We start from the raw sequence: 22,929 nt of genomic DNA, 5'->3' as shown, positions 1-22,929 counted from the left end.
CTTAGGAAGTTACCAAGAGTAATTCACCCTGGTATGTGTGACTGTCAAAAGAGTTGGTTAATGTATAGGTTAAGTGCGAGGAGATCCGTAGTGAGTGCATAGAATGGAAAACAAAGGGGTTGGTGATAGATGATATCAGTGGGGGCTCGGAACCAAAATTCTATCACACCTTGGTAGCCTAGCTCCGGGACTGTGGTCCTATCTAACCAAAGTCCCGACTGGATCCTGACCCTGCAATAACTGGCCCTGTTAAAGACCTATTCAGCTGGTATAGTCAGGTACAGGCAGTCCCAGGGTTGCGTACAAGATATGTTCCATAGGTTTGTTATAAAGTTAAATTTGTATGTAAGTCAAAACTGTATATTTTGTAATTGTAGATCCAGTTTCAAAATTACAATGGGAGTTTCAAAATTTTTTGAAATGTGTTGGGACCAAGGATTATCAATAAAACTTCTTTACAGACACTTTACAGCTGATCATTGCAGCCTGGGACTAAAGTAACACACTTTTTGTCTAGGAGTCGTACCGCACACCGGGTTATGGTTACTTCAGGTGCTCTGGATAGGGACCCAATCCCGTATATACATAAAATAGTGGAATCCAGTCACACTGATTTTTGTTGTTATTTAAGTCGTTTTATTTAGAAATGCAAAATCTGTGTAACGTTTCGGTCAATCACTGACCTTCGTCGGACACTGCAATATATTAACATAGTAGTGCATAGGTAAGTAAGTGTCAACAAGAGGTGTAGTTAAACATCAAGAAAGTAGAGGTGTGACACCAATGGATACATATATTCATATATACATATATACATTACATTCAAGAGTTACAAAAATGGATAAATGTTCAGTGCAAATAATGAAATTACAAAATCGGTATTTGGGGATTGATATACTCTCAATGGGGTCAAGCAACGTCCATGTTGAATACATCTGGCATGATGTCATCATGGTATGTAGAAATTCCCCAGGGGAAAAAAAGATTGTTCATGGGGTAAGAGAGACAATTAACTGGCAGGTAGCCAGTAATATCGGCAATACTCCTGTGAATAAAAGTATAAGGAAAACGGTAAGTCTTACCAATTAGATGATGTTAGCAATGTGCATTGCTGCTGTGCAGGCTGTAGGCGCTTAGTGAATAGGCGGAGAGTCCGCTCTGTAAGGGGGGAGCGCTGGAAATGGCAAGCACAAGTGAGGTTTAAATGTAATTGGAGATGCCGCGTTGTGACGCGGGAACTTCCGGTTTAAACCGGAAGTACGTCATCGCGTGCGTTCCACCGCAGGATCGCGGTGGAACGCATGTCGCGATTGGAGCATGCGCTGTGGGGGAGGTAAAGGGATATATGACGGAACCATATGTTGGAGGAGCGTTATTCAAGAATCAGTAAACGGAGCATCTCCAATTACATTTAAACCTCACTTGTGCTTGCCATTTCCAGCGCTCCCCCCTTACAGAGCGGACTCTCCGCCTATTCACTAAGCGCCTACAGCCTGCACAGCAGCAATGCACATTGCTAACATCATCTAATTGGTAAGACTTACCGTTTTCCTTATACTTTTATTCACAGGAGTATTGCCGATATTACTGGCTACCTGCCAGTTAATTGTCTCTCTTACCCCATGAACAATCTTTTTTTCCCCTGGGGAATTTCTACATACGATGATGACATCATGCCAGATGTATTCAACATGGACGTTGCTTGACCCCATTGAGAGTATATCAATCCCCAAATACCGATTTTGTAATTTCATTATTTGCACTGAACATTTATCCATTTTTGTAACTCTTGAATGTAATGTATATATGTATATATGAATATATGTATCCATTGGTGTCACACCTCTACTTTCTTGATGTTTAACTACACCTCTTGTTGACACTTACTTACCTATGCACTACTATGTTAATATATTGCAGTGTCCGACGAAGGTCAGTGATTGACCGAAACGTTACACAGATTTTGCATTTCTAAATAAAACGACTTAAATAACAACAAAAATCAGTGTGACTGGATTCCACTATTTTATGTATATACGGGATTGGGTCCCTATCCAGAGCACCTGAAGTAACCATAACCCGGTGTGCGGTACGACTCCTAGACAAAAAGTGTGTTACCCATACGACTACCAGCACCCGCAGAATATGTCATTACCGATATTTTCATACAACCAAGAAGAGGTAGCTGGCATTCTAGCCCAGACACAACTACCAACTGACTTCCTACAGATTCCTACAAACGACTTTAAAACCAGAGATCTTGAACGATCCTCCAAACAATTACTTAACTCCCAACTCCATTGCGCCACTCTTTCGGAGTACCTACGGGTCCAAAGAATCCCTAGGGGACTACGAGTCCCATTACGTCCTACTTTCTTCAAAGATAACAAGGATTATTGTTCTCGGTACGAACACATTCTAAACAAGTGTTCTTTAGATCTGATAACCCTCACAATCGACTTCCTACACAAAGAGATTACAAATCTAGAAGATAAAGTTAAGAATATTGAAACACAACTACAGAATACCCTACCTTCAGAAGATTTCACTACACTCAAAACCAGAGTTAACAACTATCTAGACACCTTCAAGAAAGAAACAGAAAGCAAGAAAAGGAAAAAGTTCTTCAGGGACGCGGAGGACTACCTCAACGATAGGGTCTACAGATGGCAGGACAACTTTCAAACATATTTCCAACGAAGAAACTACAGATCGTCAGCCAACTCCTCGGCCTCAAGCATCGAGGGAGAACCTCAGGACCACATTCAACCTTCTTCTTTTTTAGGAACAACACGAGGACGTCACGGAAGAGGAAGACGCGGAGGGGGCAACACAAGAGGAAACATGGCAACGATGACAACTCGGTCCCAGGTAGGGAAACCCCATTAGTTGTTAACATTTCCTCCAAAATAATTAGTCCAGCCGAAGTATCACTACTACAAAAGGGCCTATCATTCTGTCCCACCCATAAATTTAGCACCTTTGATCTTGAGATGGATCTACAGAGATTTTACAGGAACATACGCCTGAAAACACACTTTGAGAACTCGATTCCACAAAACAGGGAATCTAGCTCTCCAATTAGCCTAACAACATTAGGACTAAGAAATAAAAGCCAATATATGCCACCCAAAGGGTCACATAGTGTGGAAGCTTTTATCAACATAGTAGACAGAGAGGTCATACAACTTAGACAAGACATCCAATCAGGTAGACTACATGCACCGAATAATATGACCAGTACAGACAAACTGGCTCTATCGAATCTTCTTACATCCAAAGATATTGTCATAAAACCAGCCGATAAAGGCGGAGCAATAGTTATCCAGGATAAAACAGACTACACCCAAGAAATACTTTCACAACTCAGTGACACCAATATCTATGAAAAATTGACTAAGAATCCCACAACTAGGATCAGTCAAAGAATAAAAGACACTCTAACTAAACACCTTTCAGTAGGTACTATTGACCTCCAAACCCAAACCTTTCTAACCAAGAAAACACCCATCATTCCGGTAATCTACACTCTCCCCAAAATCCACAAAAATCTCACTAAACCACCAGGCCGACCCATAGTAGCTTCCACTGAATCCATACTGTCACCACTATCCATTTTTCTCGAAAAAATCCTCACCCCATTAGTACACTCAACAAAATCTTTTCTTCTAGATACAAACACCTTCCTCGACCTTATCAAAGACATCAATAAAATCAATCCCACAGATCTTCTAGTCACCCTAGACGTTAACAGTCTCTATACCTCCATAGCCCACGATAAAGGCATTAGAGCTGTTGGTGAATTACTCAAACAAACTACGCATCCTACCAACGTGATTAACCTATGCCTGGAATTATTAAATATAGTACTAACCGAAAATCATTTTATGTTCCAGGACTCCTTTTACATTCAACGTCAGGGCACAGCCATGGGGTCCAATGTAGCACCCCCATATGCAAACACATACATGGCTTTCTTTGAGGAAACCTATGTATATACTAACCACCTTTTTCTAACCCACTGCCATATTTGGAAACGTTATATTGACGACGTGTTCTGCATATGGGGGGGCACATTGGACTCCCTACAAAAATTCCTATGTGATCTTAACTCAGTATGGCCAGAACTGCAATTCACCTTACATAGTGATGAACATCAAATTAATTTCCTTGACACATTGATCATTAAAGAACCAGACGGGTCTCTATGGTCAGATTTATACACTAAACCTACGGACCGTAACAATCTTCTTCACTTTACCAGTTGTCACCCTACAGCCACCAAAAACTCACTCCCTATCTCCCAATACAAGAGATTAGAGAGAATAGTCAGCAAACCCGAAGTCCTCAACACTAGATTAGAGGAAATGCAATTGAAATTCTCCCAAAGAGGATATCCCCTCGACACACTGACACAATACAAAAGAAAACCTCCCAGACCAGACAAAACCTCTAAGAAACGGATACCGTTTGCACATACATACCACCCATTCTCATTTAAAATCCATAAAATTATACGCAAACACTGGCCAATTTTACAAAAAGGACATCCCAATATCCAGGAATTTAAAGAACCATTCTTACCATGCTTCAAACGCCCTGATAACTTGCGAGACAAGTTAGTCAAAGCAGACATAGGTTCAGGAGTCAAAATACCAAAACAAGTTTTTCTGAGAACTCAGAAAAAGGGCACCTTTCCATGCCTGAGATGCGCGCAATGTAACAATGTGCAAAAGGGTGACACATTCACGCATCCACAAACTGGTAAAAGATACCCGATACGTGACTTCTTTACCTGTAACTCAGACTTCGTAATTTACCTGATCAAATGCCCTTGTGGTATTGCATATGTGGGAGAGACCACTCTACCAGTAAGAGAGAGAATCTCTAAACATAAGTCCACAATCAGACTTAAGAACACTTTATTACCAGTACCGGCCCATTTCCTTGAGGCCAAACATTCAATTAACCAACTTAAGTTTCAAATAATTGAACAAGTAGGGACCCCGAGACGCAACGGGGACCGAGTTACAATCCTCAAGAAACGTGAATCCTACTGGATTCATACACTAGAGACATTGTCACCCAAAGGACTCAACAGGGACTACAATATTCAAAGTTTTTGCTAATCTTTATTAACATGTCATCATTTCTCAATTCCCTTTCAGAGACGTTGAAAAAATTTACCAGTCTTGTACCAACGATATGGTATTGTATAATTCACATCATATGTACAATATGTTGGCACTAACAAAATTCTGTATATTTGCCTATAACTATGATTCTTTCTCAAACTTCTATCATCTTTAGTACTCTGCATTTGCATCTATAATTAGATGCAATCCCCTCTATAACTTTCTATTTCTCCTACATGTCCACTTCTATTCCCTACTATTTTCCCATTTATGCTCCGTTTACTGATTCTTGAATAACGCTCCTCCAACATATGGTTCCGTCATATATCCCTTTACCTCCCCCACAGCGCATGCTCCAATCGCGACATGCGTTCCACCGCGATCCTGCGGTGGAACGCACGCGATGACGTACTTCCGGTTTAAACCGGAAGTTCCCGCGTCACAACGCGGCATCTCCAATTACATTTAAACCTCACTTGTGCTTGCCATTTCCAGCGCTCCCCCCTTACAGAGCGGACTCTCCGCCTATTCACTAAGCGCCTACAGCCTGCACAGCAGCAATGCACATTGCTAACATCATCTAATTGGTAAGACTTACCGTTTTCCTTATACTTTTATTCACAGGAGTATTGCCGATATTACTGGCTACCTGCCAGTTAATTGTCTCTCTTACCCCATGAACAATCTTTTTTTCCCCTGGGGAATTTCTACATACGATGATGACATCATGCCAGATGTATTCAACATGGACGTTGCTTGACCCCATTGAGAGTATATCAATCCCCAAATACCGATTTTGTAATTTCATTATTTGCACTGAACATTTATCCATTTTTGTAACTCTTGAATGTAATGTATATATGTATATATGAATATATGTATCCATTGGTGTCACACCTCTACTTTCTTGATGTTTAACTACACCTCTTGTTGACACTTACTTACCTATGCACTACTATGTTAATATATTGCAGTGTCCGACGAAGGTCAGTGATTGACCGAAACGTTACACAGATTTTGCATTTCTAAATAAAACGACTTAAATAACAACAAAAATCAGTGTGACTGGATTCCACTATTTTATGGGACTAAAGTAAATCATCTAGAGAGCTTCACCACAGGGGGCAGAGAGTTCCATCTTTAACTAGGGGTCTTCTGTAAGTCGGGTGTCCTTAAGTAGGGGACCGCCCATTTTGTGTCATAGATTGTCACAATCATGGTATAAATACTGTAGCAGTTTGGTGTCCTGAAGTTATCAAGCTTAAATGACATCTACCACCTTGATGAAAGATTGTATGCATATAGACCTTCATACCGGTGGTAGATGCCCTTTAAGGACATTTCACAAATCTTATATTTATACGTTTTTTTGCATCAGTTATAGGCCTAGACATAAAGGGCTGGAGGCCCCCACTGAATAAAGCCTTGACAGTGGCGCACATTTAATATTTGCGGCTGTATATTTAACGGCTTGTCCCAACATAAGATGTAATTCAAATTTTCTATTCTCTCTTAGGGAATAGAGCTCAGATTATGTGGTTTCTGGGAGTTTGGGACACCCAGAATGACTAATCAGAACAGAAAGTGATAGTCCCATGAATCCATGCTGTGAATAAAGTTCACTGTGATTGCATGACCAGCAAAAAAATGAAAGCTTACACAGGTATGTACACTGAAGTATGAAAATATAATTGACATCAGAATATGTCAAAATGAAAACAGTTTTTTGTACAAAAGGTTTAATTTATTAAAAATATATTAAAACCTAATAAATCCTATAAAAGACGGAGCTCACAAGAAAATGGTGTAAATTAGGTTTTCATTAATTTTCTTTATTGAAAATTTTTTTTCAGCTTCCCTGTGCATGGTATGGAATACTAAATACCGTTGCCCACATATAGAGTAAAAAATACAGTTTTGCAGAAAACAGGCCAACATATAGCTCTGTACACGGAAAACTAAGAAGTTATAAAGTTTCCAATTACCTGAGCAAAAAATGGAAATACAAAATGGAAAAGGGTATCAGCGGAAAGGGTTAACTATTAACAGTTTTTTTTCTAAATGTGAGAAGACTTATCCAAATCAAATCAGAATGAGTGAGGGGGATAAATAAAGTTGGGGTGGGAGCAACAGAATCAGAATGGAGATGTAAATGTATGGTGTCAGTTTACGGTAGTGTGGGGGAGTCTATGTGTAAATGTGAGTGTAGGGGAGTCATGGATCCATAATGTGTTATATGATGACCAAACCATGTGTCAATAATATAGCTCATAACTGTCTGAGAACCCCCTATACCCAATTCATAAACACTTGATTATTCATGCCACTCATAACTGACTGTGGGGGTTAAACAATTACCAACAAATATCCTTTACGTTTATTGTTCATTTCAATCTTCCTACTTACATGATTTTAGCCCAAGGCAACCTTAGCCTAGGCTACTGATCAAGCAAGCAAACCTAACACTGATTGGCTAGGACTTGGCTGGCAGCAAGTTCAGTCCAATCCAAGAAACACAAATCCGCTGTACCCTAGAGATGCCTTTCACACCCTTAAGCAATTCGATTAGCACTCTCTTTTTCATGTAAAACGTGGAATAGTCTTTATTAGTCCAGCATAAAGCAGTAAAAGTATACAGCAATAAAAGATGTCATCTGATGCGTTTTAGACCTTTTCTGGTCCTTATTCATAGATGAGCCAGTTCAGCCAACTGTTGGAAATTATGGCCCTGGTATGTGCCCTAGGTACCCTCCCCATAAACGGCCTGATAATACTAAATAAACAACTAAACTCTTAAAACTTACCTGTTCAACTCTTTTTTTTGAACTCCCTATACGAAATATTCCAATTGTTTGAAGCCCTGAAGCAAAAAAAACACAGGTATCATGTAATATCATGGGAATAAAGTCACATTGATCATGTTATTTACTTGTCCCCTTAATTTTACTAATCTACTAAATGTAGAAGTGGAATGCAAGAATAATCCCCCAAAGGGATTGGTATAGGAGTGGTTATCAAAATACTATTTTTTATGAGGTTTGAGAAAGTGAGAGGGATCGTGTGGGAGAACCGCTATCTGCCCTACAGACAGATAAAAAGCTCATGGTAAAAGCCCTGGATTTGTCTGCAGTAACCCAATGGTTAATGCAGACTTGTAGTAAGCAGGAGAAGTCTGTTTGGTCTATGTTGGCCCAGCTAGCATAGACCCCTTTGCAATGTCCGTACTGGGCCTGCTTATTATGGAGCAGGGGTAGGCTGGTAGTGGGACTCCTACTCCATCTGGACTTTGGTCCGGGGTTTCTGTATAGCCCACAGGGGCAGGCCACAGACCTCGTTAGAGCCTGATTTAGACTGCAGGCCAGAAGCAGTAGGTAAGGCACTACCTGGAGAGCTGAAGGCTGGACCGTGTTCACACAGCAAAGGTAATTGAGTGCCTCCTGATATTCTGCTGTCCAAGAGCATGTGCTAGGCAGCCTGGTAAGTGTATAGTTAGGTGCTGTTGTTGTATTAGGCAGTGCTCAGCCAGGGCGGGTTTATTTTGTATTTTGTATGTGCCTTAGCCAAGGCTGAATTTGTGTTTTGACACAGAAGTGTGAATAAACACTTGATTTTGGACTTTAACCCTGCGTGTGTCCCTGTTTCCTGCACTGCTATAAGGCATCTACCAGAGCAATTTCCCACAGAGGATAGACAACGGTAACAGTTAAAGGACTATTTCTGGTTACAGTTTTCATCATTAAAAATCCTTTTTGATCTCAGAATTTTTAAAATTCAGTCACTTTCTATATTTATAAAATCTTGGCTACTTTTATGAAATCAAGGTAACAAGTCCTCTTTGCTATGGTCATCAAAATTCAGTACTTGCCAGAGCAAACAGTTACTTGCATATGTGTGTATACACAGGCGGTCCCCTACTTAAGAACACTCGACTTACATACGACCCCTAGTTACAAACGGACCACTGAATATTGGTAATTTATTGTACTTTAGTCCTAGGCTACAATAAACAGCTATAACAGTTATCACAGGCGTCTGTAATGAAGATTTATTGTTAATCCTGATTCTTATGACAACCCAACATTTTTAAAATCCAATTGTCACAGAGACCAAAAAAGTTCTGGCTGGGATTACAATGATAAAATATACAGTTCCGACTTACATACAAATTCAACTTAAGAACAAACCTACAGACCATATCTTGTATGTAACCCGGGGACTGCCTGTATATTTATTTATTTATATTTTATTTTTTGTTTTTTTGCTTCCGTTATAGTGACTTTTGCAGATTTTGTTGTGTCTTTGCACCTAATTTGCTTCTTCACATAAAACTGACTTTCACTTACTCAGCATTTATTGTATTAACCCAGCTGTTTTAAAGCACCTAAAGCTGATCCATTAACTGTGACTCTTGATTTAGACACAATTTTAAGTGCAAATATTTTCTAGCAGAACCAGATCGAGCCTCGGAGTTCTTCTACAGAGCACAGTTCTATTAAACTAAGCTAAGGCAGTGCTTATTGTTTATAAGGCATAATTGCAGAAAGGCAACTAGAAGATCAGCACTGGAGCAGAACCTATGTGAGCCATGAGCAGCCTGTAGAAAAACTTGAGTTCTTCCCGTTCCCGATTACGGCTTTTTGCTCATTGGTGTAGAAGTCACCCTCTGCAGGTGTGCGAACAAAGAAAGGATAGAAGTCTGCTGCCAAAAAGACTCACTGGTGTGCAGCATGTCAGACCCCTGGGTTGAGTTGTGAGTGATTAATGGTTTGTGTGAATATGAGGAGCAGAGGAGTACTGGCAGGAGGCATAAATGTCATTGCACGATTTAAATTAACCAAGATTTAAATGTGACAAATATGCGTACGTTGCTATATCATGCTGGGCAAATTAAGGAATTAATCATAAGAAACTCCTAAACTCATTATATAGCAGTTGCAAAACACCTGAGATAATAATAATAGAAAAACATATTGAAATATTGACATATACCAAGATACATATGCTCCTACATAAAATTCACTATTATCAGACAAATCTTACCGTACTTCTCAATGTGAGAGCAGCATCTCTCTACAATTCGAGGCACTTGCTTGTAAATAGGATTTAAACTTAAACAATAGTTATTGTCTTCCTGGTGGGAAGGAAGTTCTGCAGGATGGGACAGCTGTAGTGCTTCAAGAAGACGATCATCTCCATCATCCAGCTCGGCAACAGAATCAACACAAAGCGCCCCCTAAAAAACAATAGTATGCAATTAACTATGGATATCTTACCTATTTTCCTATTTTTATGAAAGAAGTACAAACCAGATTGTAACAGGGGGACTGTACCTGTCAAAAATATGAATTGATTTAGATATATGAACCTCTTTGAACCTAAATCCTTGCACTATATGAGTATATACTGCACGTAATGTAAACAAAAGGTGTCTGTCATATTTTATAAGTTCTACATTCAGCATATAATCATTGATAAAGTATTGATCAATGAGTTAGGAGTTTGACATTTACACACCATGAAATGCTCAGATAATGGAGATCTATTTCTATGAGCACACAACATGCGCCAATAAAGACTTGAAAATGTATCTAGTAAAAAGGTTGTACAATGTTACTGTATATAGCTAATGCATTTTCCTTATACAGATGCCCTAAACCCAACATATGTTTGTATAAAATCTTTACTAATGGGGTTAGGATGTGACACGTCTCCTTCCCAGTTTCAGCATACTGTGGTTTATTTCCAATCTATTCCTATCCCTCCAAACTGATGTATTTTCAAGTTTCTGCTTTCCTTGTGTCTAGTCTTGTCATGTTTAGGGTGAATACACACAATGATAATTGTCTTTTTTTGTTGCATGCAGATTTTCCAGGTCACATGCACCTTTAATAGACTTGAAATCTGGAACAGAAAATGGTTTTGATCACAGATTTTAAAATCAGAACCCTGCGTCAATTTCCAGGCTAAAACCTTTTGCAGCACGCCCATAGATCCAAATGGTTCTGCTATATACAGGGAATTTTCTGTCTGTAATCCATACACTGTGTGTTTACAGTATCCATACTACATCACATACGCTGCATTTAAATCGCTGAACTGCAATGCAGGCTCAATCTCCAAGGTGTTAAGGGATGGTACACGGTCATGAAAAACAATCAGTGACAACAGCAAGTGCTACTGGCAGGCGAGCTATGCACTGTGCACTGAGACATTAATTTGCTTATAAATTAAAATATTGATTTTTATGGATTAACAAAGTATGTTGAGAAAATAAATGTGTGTTACAAATTCTAACAACGACCACTACACAATGTAATATATATACAGTAGCCCCTACATGATGTAATATACCGGTAATAGGAAAATCTATTTTGTTTTCTCATCATTACTTTCTGATCTCTCCATTTATTTACCTCAGCCACAGGAATGTATGTGTATAATGGCACAGTTATATTTCACCAAGGCCAATGTAAAGATGCATGTTCACACATTGATATCATATTTAGTATTTGTATTGGGCACACGACTCAGGAACAACAGAGAGGACAGTGAACCTTAAAACTCCAACCGTGACTGCTTGCATATCTTATGTGATATTGGATATACACGAAGATGGTGTTGACGCGTAATTAGACAGACAAACAAATAACACAATCTGGTTCACAACTGAGATAGCATATAAAGTACTGAATCGTAGAATAGTCAAGAAAGTAAGCCAAATATCAAAAAACAAAAATACAAATGTATAGCAAGCAAAGCGAAGACAAGAAGGCTAGCAAGAAAATCTTTAACCAGCAATTGGGATAGCACACATGGGAATTTATTAGAGTAGGAAGTCTGCTCCAAGGAGGGGTATGAATCTGAGTATGAGAGCCTTAACCCTTTCTGGTTCAGAAAAAAGTTTGCAGAGAGCCGTGTGAGGTATATATAATCAGAAGTGCAGGCATAGAGCACTGCCAACTCAAAAGAACCAGATAGAATTCAGCGTCTTCTCAGCTTGATAATAACAGCAGAAGACCCAGACACAAACTTAACAGTCTACTTCTAAATTTCTGCTGTGTCTAAAGGCAGATCACTTTTTTTGTATGCACTAAGTGTATACCTGGGAAAAGCCCCTGATGTATACGCTTAGAGTACACATTGACAGATAGTGGCAGATTGAGGCATAGTTGTTGCCTCCGTCTAGCCACAATACCTCTGGTAAGTCAAAAAGGATGCAGATGTATGCGCTCAGTGGAGGCATTTGACAGCTATGGGGACTGGATGCAGAGTATTGCATCCCTCCCCCCAGCCCTGCCGACCGCATAAGTCGCTCGGAAGGAGGGAGGACCTGTGATGTGACTGTCCATATATTACGCTGTCTAAACACGTGCTGCTGCTAATTTACTAATTTATTTGGGCAGGCCTATCACACTCACTAACTGCATGCAACTTTAACTCTTTACTAACCAATTCTGCATTTTCCTTCCTTTCTTCTGTGCTCTGCTTGTAAGGCCAGTGACACGTGGTGTTTTTGATGCATTTTTGTTGCGATTATGAACGCTTTGAAAACACTTGCCTTTTTACGCCAGCATTTTTCATTTTTTTGCTTTACGTTTTTAAAAACGCAATGCTTGATGTGCGTTAATTACATGCAGCTTTGTTACTTGAAATTTGTAAAATTGCAGTGACCTTGTTCTCCCTGCTGTGTGCATGTAATCACAAGTGTTTCAAAATGTAGACCACAAATGTAAATGTTTTCAAAATCGCAACCGCTTTGAAAAGTGCAATGAAAACATTGTGAAGGATAGTGAAGGCGTCCCTCTCTCTCTTGTAGAGCTAGTGATGTGGGCCTTTGCTCCTGCCTCCCTAAATGGAAATCTCAATATGCCTCATGGCAGACGCACCCCTGCTTGTATACATGGGCATGTGTTACACGTTAAGATTTGCTTAGTGAGTTATATCCATAGACACTTTACCTATAGGACTATATTTATTTATACCATATATACCAGATCATGCTAGAAATAAATTGTAACATTCTGTGTCAGCGTCATCCACTGTGGCATGCAGCTAATATAGGTGCAAATGGCATCTTTGTGCCTTTCTGAACAACAACAGCATGAACATGAGTTTAGCTAACTATAATGTTTGTGTTGATAAGTTCCATGCCCGTCTCTTTTCTGTAACATTAGCTCTGGCTCATAGTTAGTTAACCCATTGTGATTGACAGCTCCAAACACTAGTCAGGTGCTCCCTGTGTTGCTTGGATCTCTGCCTAGCAGATTGCCTATTCTACCCTGTTTCCCCGAAAATAAGACAGTGTCTTATATTAATTTTTGCTCCTTAAGAGGCACTAGGTCTTATTTTCAGGGGATGTCTTATTTTTCCATGTACAAGAATTTACATTTATTGGTGAACAAAAAAAAATAAACTTCTAAAACATCCTTATTACTCTCCAAACTCTGAACTATTGGAATTTTTGGCCCCAATCTCTCATGTTTTCTAAGATTAAACAAAATTGTACTAGGTCTTATTTTCGGGGGATGTCCTATTTTAGGGGAAACAGGGTAGCTTTTATGCTACCTGAGGTGAACATTGAAATGCTGCCCGATGTAACAATGGCAAAGGGTTCCACCCCTGGTCATGTTCCCCATAGCAAGTTAACCTTTAGCTGGTCTGTCCAACCATGTTCCAGCATAGCCCTTCAGTGAACGTAGTCCTTTGTAAGGTATCCTAGTTCCTCCAGTTCCCTGAGGGTGCGTCCACACTTTCAGATTTTAAGGTGCAGTCTTTGATCTCCAAACCAGAACTGGAGTGAAATAGAGGAAGAGCAGCTTCTCTTCAATGATAAACCTTCACCCATTTTGATCCACACCTGCTTTTGGCTCTAAAAATTGCATCTGAAAAACTGAACGTGTGGATGCACCCTTAGGGTGCAGGTGGCATCTCTCTCACATCATCGTGCACTAGTAGCCATATAGTCCAGCGACTGAGCAAAGGTTCCTAGCTTGCTAGTCCTGCTATTTGGTGATTTCTCCTGCTGACTTTCTTTGTGTGCCCTCCCCCGCCATGTTCTTGACTCTGTTCTTGACTCTGTCTCTGATTTGTGCTCCCTAGTATACGACCATGGCTAGTATTGTGATCCTTTGTTGCCTGTCATGACCCTCTGTTCTAGTACGCCACCTGCCTCAATTTCTAACTGACTTAGAGTATTCGCATGATTGACCCCTTGGTACCATGTGCCGAAGTCATCTGTTATCTTTACAGGCAGCCCAGGACCCTAGAAGGAAGCTACAATGATGATCCAAACTTCTTCTCCTTCTTTCTACTGTATTGGTGTCCTCAGGTGACTATAGATTTTAAACCTGTGACAGAGCAAGTAGTAATAAGTTACTGCTTAAATTGTGGCATTGGCACTTTGCGAAAAAAATGTGGGTTTTGGTTGTAGTTTGGGCACTGGGTGTCTAAAAGGTTTGCCATCACTGTCCTATTGGGTGAGTGGAGGATTCCAGGCTTCAGCCTTCATGTCACAAGTGATCAGGATGGCAACTACTAGGAGCAAAGTACAAAGCTGCTGGCCATGCACATACGTCTGCGCTGGTGCAGGCAGTACCACCCCACAGAAGTGACAGCCACAGTACCTTAAATATTTGTCACCTAGCCTTATCATCAGCTACAGAGCAACATTTTCCAACACTTTATTTCATTTATGCATCCAAATACATGCAGTACCTGAACATAAATGGTCCACATTTATTAGGGTGCGGTCACACATACACTGTTTACAGTGCTAGAGTACGGGGGAAGGCCTCGGCCTGATCATGTATGCCTTTTTATGGTAACTTATGCGATCGTAATCAGAACCCGATTTTTGGTTCTGATCACTTGCATTTCCATAGAAACACATACACGATCGTGCCTCGGCCTGCCACCGTACTCTAGCGCTGCATTTCTAAACACAACGATGGCAGTATGTGTGACCGCACCCTTAAAGGCCCTGTGCGCTGACTTTTAGGCTGTGTTCACTCGTTCAGTTATTCTGGTGTAGTTTTCAATGTCTGCTCGGCTACTGCCTCCCACACAGCTCAATCGTACACTGAGCAGCTAATGAGATAGAAGCAAAAGCAGCAATACAACTGAGTAAACTTAACATCACTAGGGGATGAAGATTTGAAAACTTTCTTTCATGGGCAAATGCTCATTGATAGTTGTCTTTGTCCCTCCAATATCTCAAAATATACTCCTGTTGTCATACCTGCCACCCTAGATTCTGATCTTGCTACCTTCATTGCTAACTCTTAAGAGCACCAGAAGCATCCCTGTGGATAAATTATTTGTACCCCCTTTTTTTCGCCTTTGTGTCATAGAAGTGCAACATCCCCCCACCGGGGCCTAGCCTTTCCATTGGGGCCTGGAGGCAGCCGCGACCCAGAATACCGAAGTGGCTGGCTATTGCGGCCTATGGCGTGCTGATGTCACGGTGCTTGGTATGGGGACCGGAGGGCTGCCCTACAGCCTGGCAGGGCTCCAGCAGGTGGTGTGTGCAAGAAATAAGGAGGGAGGGGCTGAAGTACTTGTTTCTCCCTGGGGCAACCCCTGAGTGTCTGCAAGATAAGTCCCTGGGTAATGGATGGGGAAGCCCGTGGTGGTAGTCAGCCGTATCCAGGGATCAGACGGAGGCAACGTTGTGCAAATCACCTCACGGTTCTTTATTGAACAACAGGTAGCCGGCAACAAGCCAAAACGGTCAAACAGCAGATTCGGATTCTGGTATTGGAGTGGTTATGGAGAGTGTTCCGCAGGATAAGGCACCAGCCTGATGGTATATGCAGGCTGGGATCAGGCCCGGCGCCAGCACCCGGCTAACCCAGGCAAGTGCCGGGGCCCCGGGGTACTGGAGGGGCCCACGGATCTCCCCGGGTCAGCAGGACATCTGCGCTGCTGCCCGGGAGATTCCTTTCCTCTCTCATTGCGATCTGTGTCCTCCGGACACAGATCGCGATGAGAGCATTTGCACTGGCTGTGTCAGGTTCGCTAGGGAGATTGCTGGGACTTCTGGTTCTTCTGGTGGTGCCAGCAGCGTTCTCCGTACCCCGGCGCGTATCCGCGCAAACTCCACCTCTCGTCCTGGGCAGCGGCTGCTAAGATCTCGCGCTGTCTAGGAGGGGCTGGGACTTTGAACCTCTGCTGGGTGCCTGGTTATTCTGCACCGTGAGGGGTTAATTCCCAGGTACTGTCCAGCTCCTATCAGATTCTGGAGGTGGAGTTCTGGCTGCATAAATTGCAGCTTCACTAGTTCCCAGTGCCAGTGTTTGAAAATCCCTTTCTCCCTGGTTGCTGCTCGTTTGTATTGCTCAGGTTGTTTCATCAGGCCAACCCTCAGAAGCCATCTTTAAGATCTAGGGGTCCGAAGGCCCCCCGTCAGGGGGGGGGTACTGTCAGGTTCGCTAGGGAGATTGCTGGGACTTCTGGTTCTTCTGGTGGTGCCAGCAGCGTTCTCCGTACCCCGGCGCGTATCCGCGCAAACTCCACCTCTCGTCCTGGGCAGCGGCTGCTAAGATCTCGCGCTGTCTAGGAGGGGCTGGGACTTTGAACCTCTGCTGGGTGCCTGGTTATTCTGCACCGTGAGGGGTTAATTCCCAGGTACTGTCCAGCTCCTATCAGATTCTGGAGGTGGAGTTCTGGCTGCATAAATTGCAGCTTCACTAGTTCCCAGTGCCAGTGTTTGAAAATCCCTTTCTCCCTGGTTGCTGCTCGTTTGTATTGCTCAGTATCTGTATCTATATTGTTGTTAACTCGGCTAGTTTTTGGACTTTGACTCTTGCTTACTGATTCTGCCTTTGACGTTCCCTCTAGTTGTGACTCCGGCTTGTTTACTATTCTTTCATGTTCTATGTTTGTCAGTCTGTTTGTGTTTGCCCTTATCCACACTTACTCAGTATATTCCGAGTCTTCAAGTAGTCGCCCCACGGTTTAGCGTGGGGGGGCTATAGGAAGGGACAGAGGTTGGGGTAAGCTCAGGGCTCACCTTCCCCTGTCTTGTGTGTACCCTATCCTAACAGGCTGCTTTCCCCAGCATTTGCACTCACTGCTGAAGGCTGAAGGACCTTTGATGATGTCATGGTCACATGACATGCCGGGGAAAGCAGTAACAACATGGAGAGAGCTGCATCAGGTGAGGGGGAGACATGACAGGGGCCAGGGAGGGGGTCAGTGTGTATACAGGAGGGGGTCAGTGTGTATACAGGAGGGGGTCAGTGTGTATACAGGAGGGGAGGCAGTGTGTATACAGGAGGGGGGGGGGGGGCAGTGTGTATACAAGAGGGGGTCAGTGTGTATACAGGAGGGGGTCAGTGTGTATACAGGAGGGGAGGCAGTGTGTATACAGGAGGGGGGGCAGTGTGTATACAAGAGGGGGGCAGTGTGTATACAGGAAGGGGGCAGTGTGTATACAGGAGGGGGCAGTGTGTATACAGGAGGGGGGCAGTGTGTATACAGGAGGGGGCAGTGTGTATACAGGGGGCATTGTGTATACAGGAGGGTAGGCAGTGTGTATACAGGAGGGGGGGCAGTGTGTATACAGGAAGGGGGGCAGTGTGTATACAGGAGGGGGGCAGTGTGTATACAGGAGGGGGGGCAGTGTGTATACATGGGGGGGGGGCAGTGTGTATACAGGAAGGGGGGCAGTGTGTATACAGGAGAGGGGCAGTGTGTATACAGGAGAGGGGCAGTGTGTATATAGGAGAGGGGCAGTGTGTATATAGGAGGGGGCAGTGTGTATACAGGAGGGGAGGCAGTGTGTATACAGGAGGAGGGGGGGCAGTGTGTATGCAGGGGGCATTGTGTATACAGGAGGTGGGGAGTGTGTATACAGGAGGGGGCAGTGTGTATACAGGAGGGGGCAGTGTGTATACAGGAGGGGGGGCAGTGTGTATACAGGAGGGGGGCAGTGTGTATACAGGAGGGGGCAGTGTGTATACAGGAGGGGGGCAGTGTGTATACAGGAGGGGGGCAGTGTGTATACAGGAGGGGGGCAGTGTGTATACAGAAGGGGGCAGTGTGTATACAGGGGGAGGGGAGGAATGTGTACACGGGGATGGGGGGGGGGGCAGTGTGACTACTGGAGGGCGGCCCATAAAGGGGCCCACTAGGGCTCTGTCGCCCAGGGGCCCACTAAAACCTGGAGCCGGCCCTGGCTGGGATAATGGAGATGGAGCTGTATCCAAAGTGTGATAGCTGCAGCTCTGGATCAGAGTCTCCTGACTCAGTTCCTGGGATTGGATTTTGTGACAGCACTAAAGGTGTGCTGTAGACTGACTCTCTCTTCACTCTGACCATGTGGTCTGGACTGCTGACACACTCTGAAGGACCATGTGGTCCCACTGCACAGGGGTTTTATACTCCCCCTGGTCAGGTGGTAGCACCTCTCCGAACACACTCCAGTTTGCAATACAGCCAACTGTTTGGATAACACTTTACACCATTTACCTGGATCCGGTGGCCTCTCATAAAAGGGTGGTACTGTAACATCTGTGTTAGCATCATTGTCTGTCCGTGGTATGTGGCTGAAAAGGTGCTGCTTGCACCTTTGTGGCTTTTTGAACTATGCAGTGTGAACACGGGATTAGCTGGGTATGTTGTTTGTATTTATTAGTACCGCATCCATCAATTTCCTGCAGCATTAGCTCTGGTTCATAGTTGGGAATGACAGCTTCTCACACTAGTGACATGCTCCCGATGCTGATTAATTCTCTGAACCCAATCACTATTGAGGTTGGGCTATGAGATCACATGAGATTCCTGCTCACGCTTCCTAGGTTTCTAGTTATACTTATTCTTAGCTAGCATGATACCTTGTTTGAGACTTAGTTCATGATAACCTGAAATAAAAGCTGAGCTTTGATTGGTTGTCATGAGCAAGTACAACAGTTTCACTCCCAGATAATTCTGATAAAATGTCTCACTATAGTGTGTATGTACAGTATGTCTGCAAAAGGAATCTGCGCCATAGGATTTAAAATCCTCACATTTTGCACAGCTGCTTCCTGTCACACAGCCTATGTTTTGAGTTGAAATTTTCACCCTGCACTTTCCAACATATGCTTAGTAACATAAAAACAAAATATAGGCAGTTGAGGCAGTTAGCCTGGAGAGCAACCAATCATAGCTCCGATTCTATTGCTGCACAGCAATAATATGAGCTCTGATTGTTTGTGCAACACCCCTGCGGGTGCAAAGGGTTAAGTAGGTGTTGCGAAAGTGTCCCTCTCCATGCAATAAGCTTTGACAGGAGAGACTTAGTAATTACAGCCTGGAAATAGTGCCTGGAAAGGCAACAGTTAACTATGTGTAAGTTATTGACCAATGAGTTTGGCTGTATTGTAACCTGGAGTGTGATTGGCGAGGTGCTACCACCTGACCAGGGAAAATAATAAAACCCCTGTGCAGTTGGAGCACACGCCTCTTGGACCTCATGCTCCTTCTCAAGAGCCTGAACAAGCTCTTTGGCCTCTTAGACCTTAGCTCCCAGCAGAGAGCACATCCTGTCACAGAGTGAAGGGAGACATGGGGGGATATTTATCAGGACCTCTGCGCACCGCCAGTGGCGCAAAGGCCCTGAAATAATAGCAAATGCTAGCTTATTGCTAGCTTTTGCGATTATTTTTCTCAATCCGCCACCTTCACGCCAGTGGGGCGTGAAGGGGCGTGAAGGGGGGGGGGGCGGCCGGCCGAGCGGGGGGCGCGTCCGGACTGGAGTGGGCCGGCGCGGGGCGTTACTGTCCCTGCGCCTGCGCACTCGGTGCTGCCGGCGACTTTTCATATGTGAAAAGTCGCCGGTTGCGTATTTTTCTACGCCAGGCCCTGCCTGGCGTAGGAAAAACGCTGCGCAGCTGGCAGCCCGATACACGAAGAGGCAGAAGCCTCATCATGAATCGGGCTGCGAATTTGCAGCGCCAGCGTATGATAAATATCCCCCTAGGTGTCTGTGCACCATCAGCACTGACACTCAGCTAAACCCAGGACAAAAGCTGCGGCATCCACAACTGGACAAAGCTCCATCCCAGCCTTCACCTACTACTAGTCTGGTGAACCAAATCCTGAGGACCACTCTCCATGACCACTCCAGTAATCCGGAATCTCCAGGAATCCGGAATCTGCATTGAGATAGTTTTGGCCGTTTGCCTGCAGTTGTTCCAATAAAGAACTGTGAGTTATTTTGCACTACGTTGCCTCCATCAGTTCCATGGATAAGGCTGTACCACCATGGGCTCCTCATCCATTACCCAGCCATTACCCATATTACAGCCACTAAGAGGTTGCCCCAGTGAGAACCAGTATATCAATTGTGACACCTAGCCAACATTGTTGTAAAGTCATTAGATCATCTCTGATAGTCCGGTCACATCTAGAGTTGCAGTTTTATCTTTACCATACATTTCACCAACATTGTTGTTGAGGCATTTGATCATCTCTGATACTTCAGTGACATCCAAAGTTACAGTCTTATCTTATATGATCATTATATTATCTCTGCCGCTCCAGTCACATCCATAGCAGCAGCCTTGTATGTGCCATTAGATCATTTCTGATTCACAATTCACATACAGAGCTGCAATCATCTATGAATCATTATATTATCTAAGATGACACATGGTGGGATACACCACCTCCTAATGACCCCAATCACTGAAGCACCAGCTACAAGACCAGGGGAAAGATAGCGTGAACACGGGGCAATACAGGAGCAGAACAACAATCTGGTTGACTTATGTTACATCTGGCATCCTTGGCAAATTAAAATGCCTTACAATTTTTGGTCCCATGAGTATACATACAAATGTTTTATACATACAAATGCTAAAATGCATTTCAAAAGAAGCTTTTTTTAAATTTCTCCTGTTCCATGTTTTTGCAAATTGGCTATTTTTCATGCTTTATGCCAGTGATGGCGAACCTTTTAGAGACCGAGTGCCCAAACTACAACCAAAATCCACTTATTTACCAGGAAGTGCCAACATGGCATTTCAAGCAGTAACTTATTGATATCAGTTCTTCAACATCATTCAATTGTATTGGCTCTCCTAAGGCCACCAATATAGTTGAAAGAAGGTGGGCAAATTCAGACCATCATTGTAGCTTCTCTCCAGGAAGAATGGTGGGTCCAGCAGGAGGACCTCCAAAGACAACACCTTACTTCTCCTGCAGTTTCAAACAGCCAGTAGAGTGTTGCTTTAAAATAGCGCTGAGAGCAGCATCCCTTAAGTTGCTTGGGACTGCAGGAAGATTTGGTCCTGTTTGGTGAAATTGGGACAATGGCCTGAGTGCCCACAGAAAGGGCTCCGAGTGCCACCTCTGGCACCCGTGCCATAGGTTCGCCACCACTGCTTTATGCTATCAATGATCTATGGCAGTGATGGCGAACCTTTTAGCGACCGAGTGCCCAAACTGCAACACCAAACCCCCCCTCTTTTATCCCGAGGTGCCAACCAAAAATTAATGCAGTAACTTATTGCTCCGTTCTTCAACAACGTGGACACCAACACAATAGAAAGGAATGGGAACTTTTGCATCATTGTAGCTTCTTTCAAGTGTCCTCCAAAGATAATTTGGCCCTGCCTGCACATTCTCCCTCTTCTTTGTCCCAAGTAGCCAAGTTAGTATCAGTTTAAAATATCACTGAAAGTAGCATCTTTAAGTTGTTTGAAACTGCAGGAAAATTCTTTGAGTCCTGTCTGGTGTGCTGGGGCGATGGCCCAGGTGCCCACAGAAAGAGCTTGGAGTGCCACTTCTGGCACCCGTGCCATAGGTTTGCCACCAGTGATCTATGGGAAAAAAATAGCTTTCTTGCTTGTTTTTTTTATCAGGCACATTTTAGCATTGGTCTACCACTTGGTTTACCACTTTGTGTAGTTTCACACAAGGTTTTGATTTTAGAGTCATATTTTATCTGAGATAAGGCAGATTATAGACAAAGTTGGAAATGTGAGCTACAGATAATGAATGACAAGACTAGTGTGAACTCAAAGATGAGATTCTTCTATTTAATATGACACCAAAAGCACTCCACCTGCAACTTGTAATCTTGACTAATCTAAGCCAAAATATGACTCTTCTCGTTTTCATATGAATTTGGAGGACATTTTTTATAGTTTAACAGCAAAATTTTGAGATAAAAGAGAATTATAGAAAGAATATTTCATACCCTTCTGGTAGGGTAAAATTTGGTGACCCTTCAAATGTTAAAATAAAACTTACAATTGGGAACAGCTATTGAAAAGCAATCTTGTGGTGTACATGTGCAACTATGCAAGCCTCAGTAGACAGTGGCATATTTCCAAGAATTCTAAAGTATAATGTATACAATATGAGACAAAGTCAGGCCAAGAATATCCTGAACAGGCACACTAATGAGAAAACATGTGGAGAAACATTTCAGTACTGGAAGCAACTCAGTTGTTTGATTTTAAAGATGTGATTACCGATCTACCTTAATGTGGGGTGTTACTGGAATTTATGGGACTTCACTGGAATTTAACTGATTTTGAGAATCTTTTCACGTGACACATTGTAGTTTATATTAGTAGTATAATTTTGCAGATTGGTTGTGTTTTTTGGGGGGAAAAATTCAACAATTTAGGAACAATGTCATACAAAAAGTTATACCACAAATTTATTTGTAGAAAACTTTAGCCGTTTGTCTTCTTTATATTCCCATAATTTTTTACGTTTGCTTATTTTTTAAGAATTTTAGTAGATTTATAGTTTTAGTCACAAGTTCCCAAATCATGCATCCGATATATCAGACGCTGAT

General features: G+C 42.8%; 1 protein-coding gene across 1 annotated transcript in view; it reads right to left on the bottom strand.

Moving 5' to 3' along the window:
* LOC140076571 (rho GTPase-activating protein 6-like) overlaps positions 1-22,929 on the bottom strand; it is a 178,211-nt gene that overhangs the window by 78,125 nt on the left and 77,157 nt on the right. The window contains exons 5-6 of the mRNA XM_072123150.1: positions 10,176-10,368; positions 7,940-7,995 (exon numbers count right to left, since the gene is read on the bottom strand). Of these exons, the coding sequence (XP_071979251.1) occupies positions 7,940-7,995; positions 10,176-10,368 (249 nt within the window). The remainder of the gene's footprint in view (positions 1-7,939; positions 7,996-10,175; positions 10,369-22,929) is intronic.

The sequence above is a fragment of the Engystomops pustulosus genome, chromosome 9 (genome assembly GCF_040894005.1).
Source record: "Engystomops pustulosus chromosome 9, aEngPut4.maternal, whole genome shotgun sequence".
Classification (NCBI taxonomy): domain Eukaryota; kingdom Metazoa; phylum Chordata; class Amphibia; order Anura; family Leptodactylidae; genus Engystomops; species Engystomops pustulosus.
This window is presented reverse-complemented; position numbering and strand designations above follow the sequence as displayed.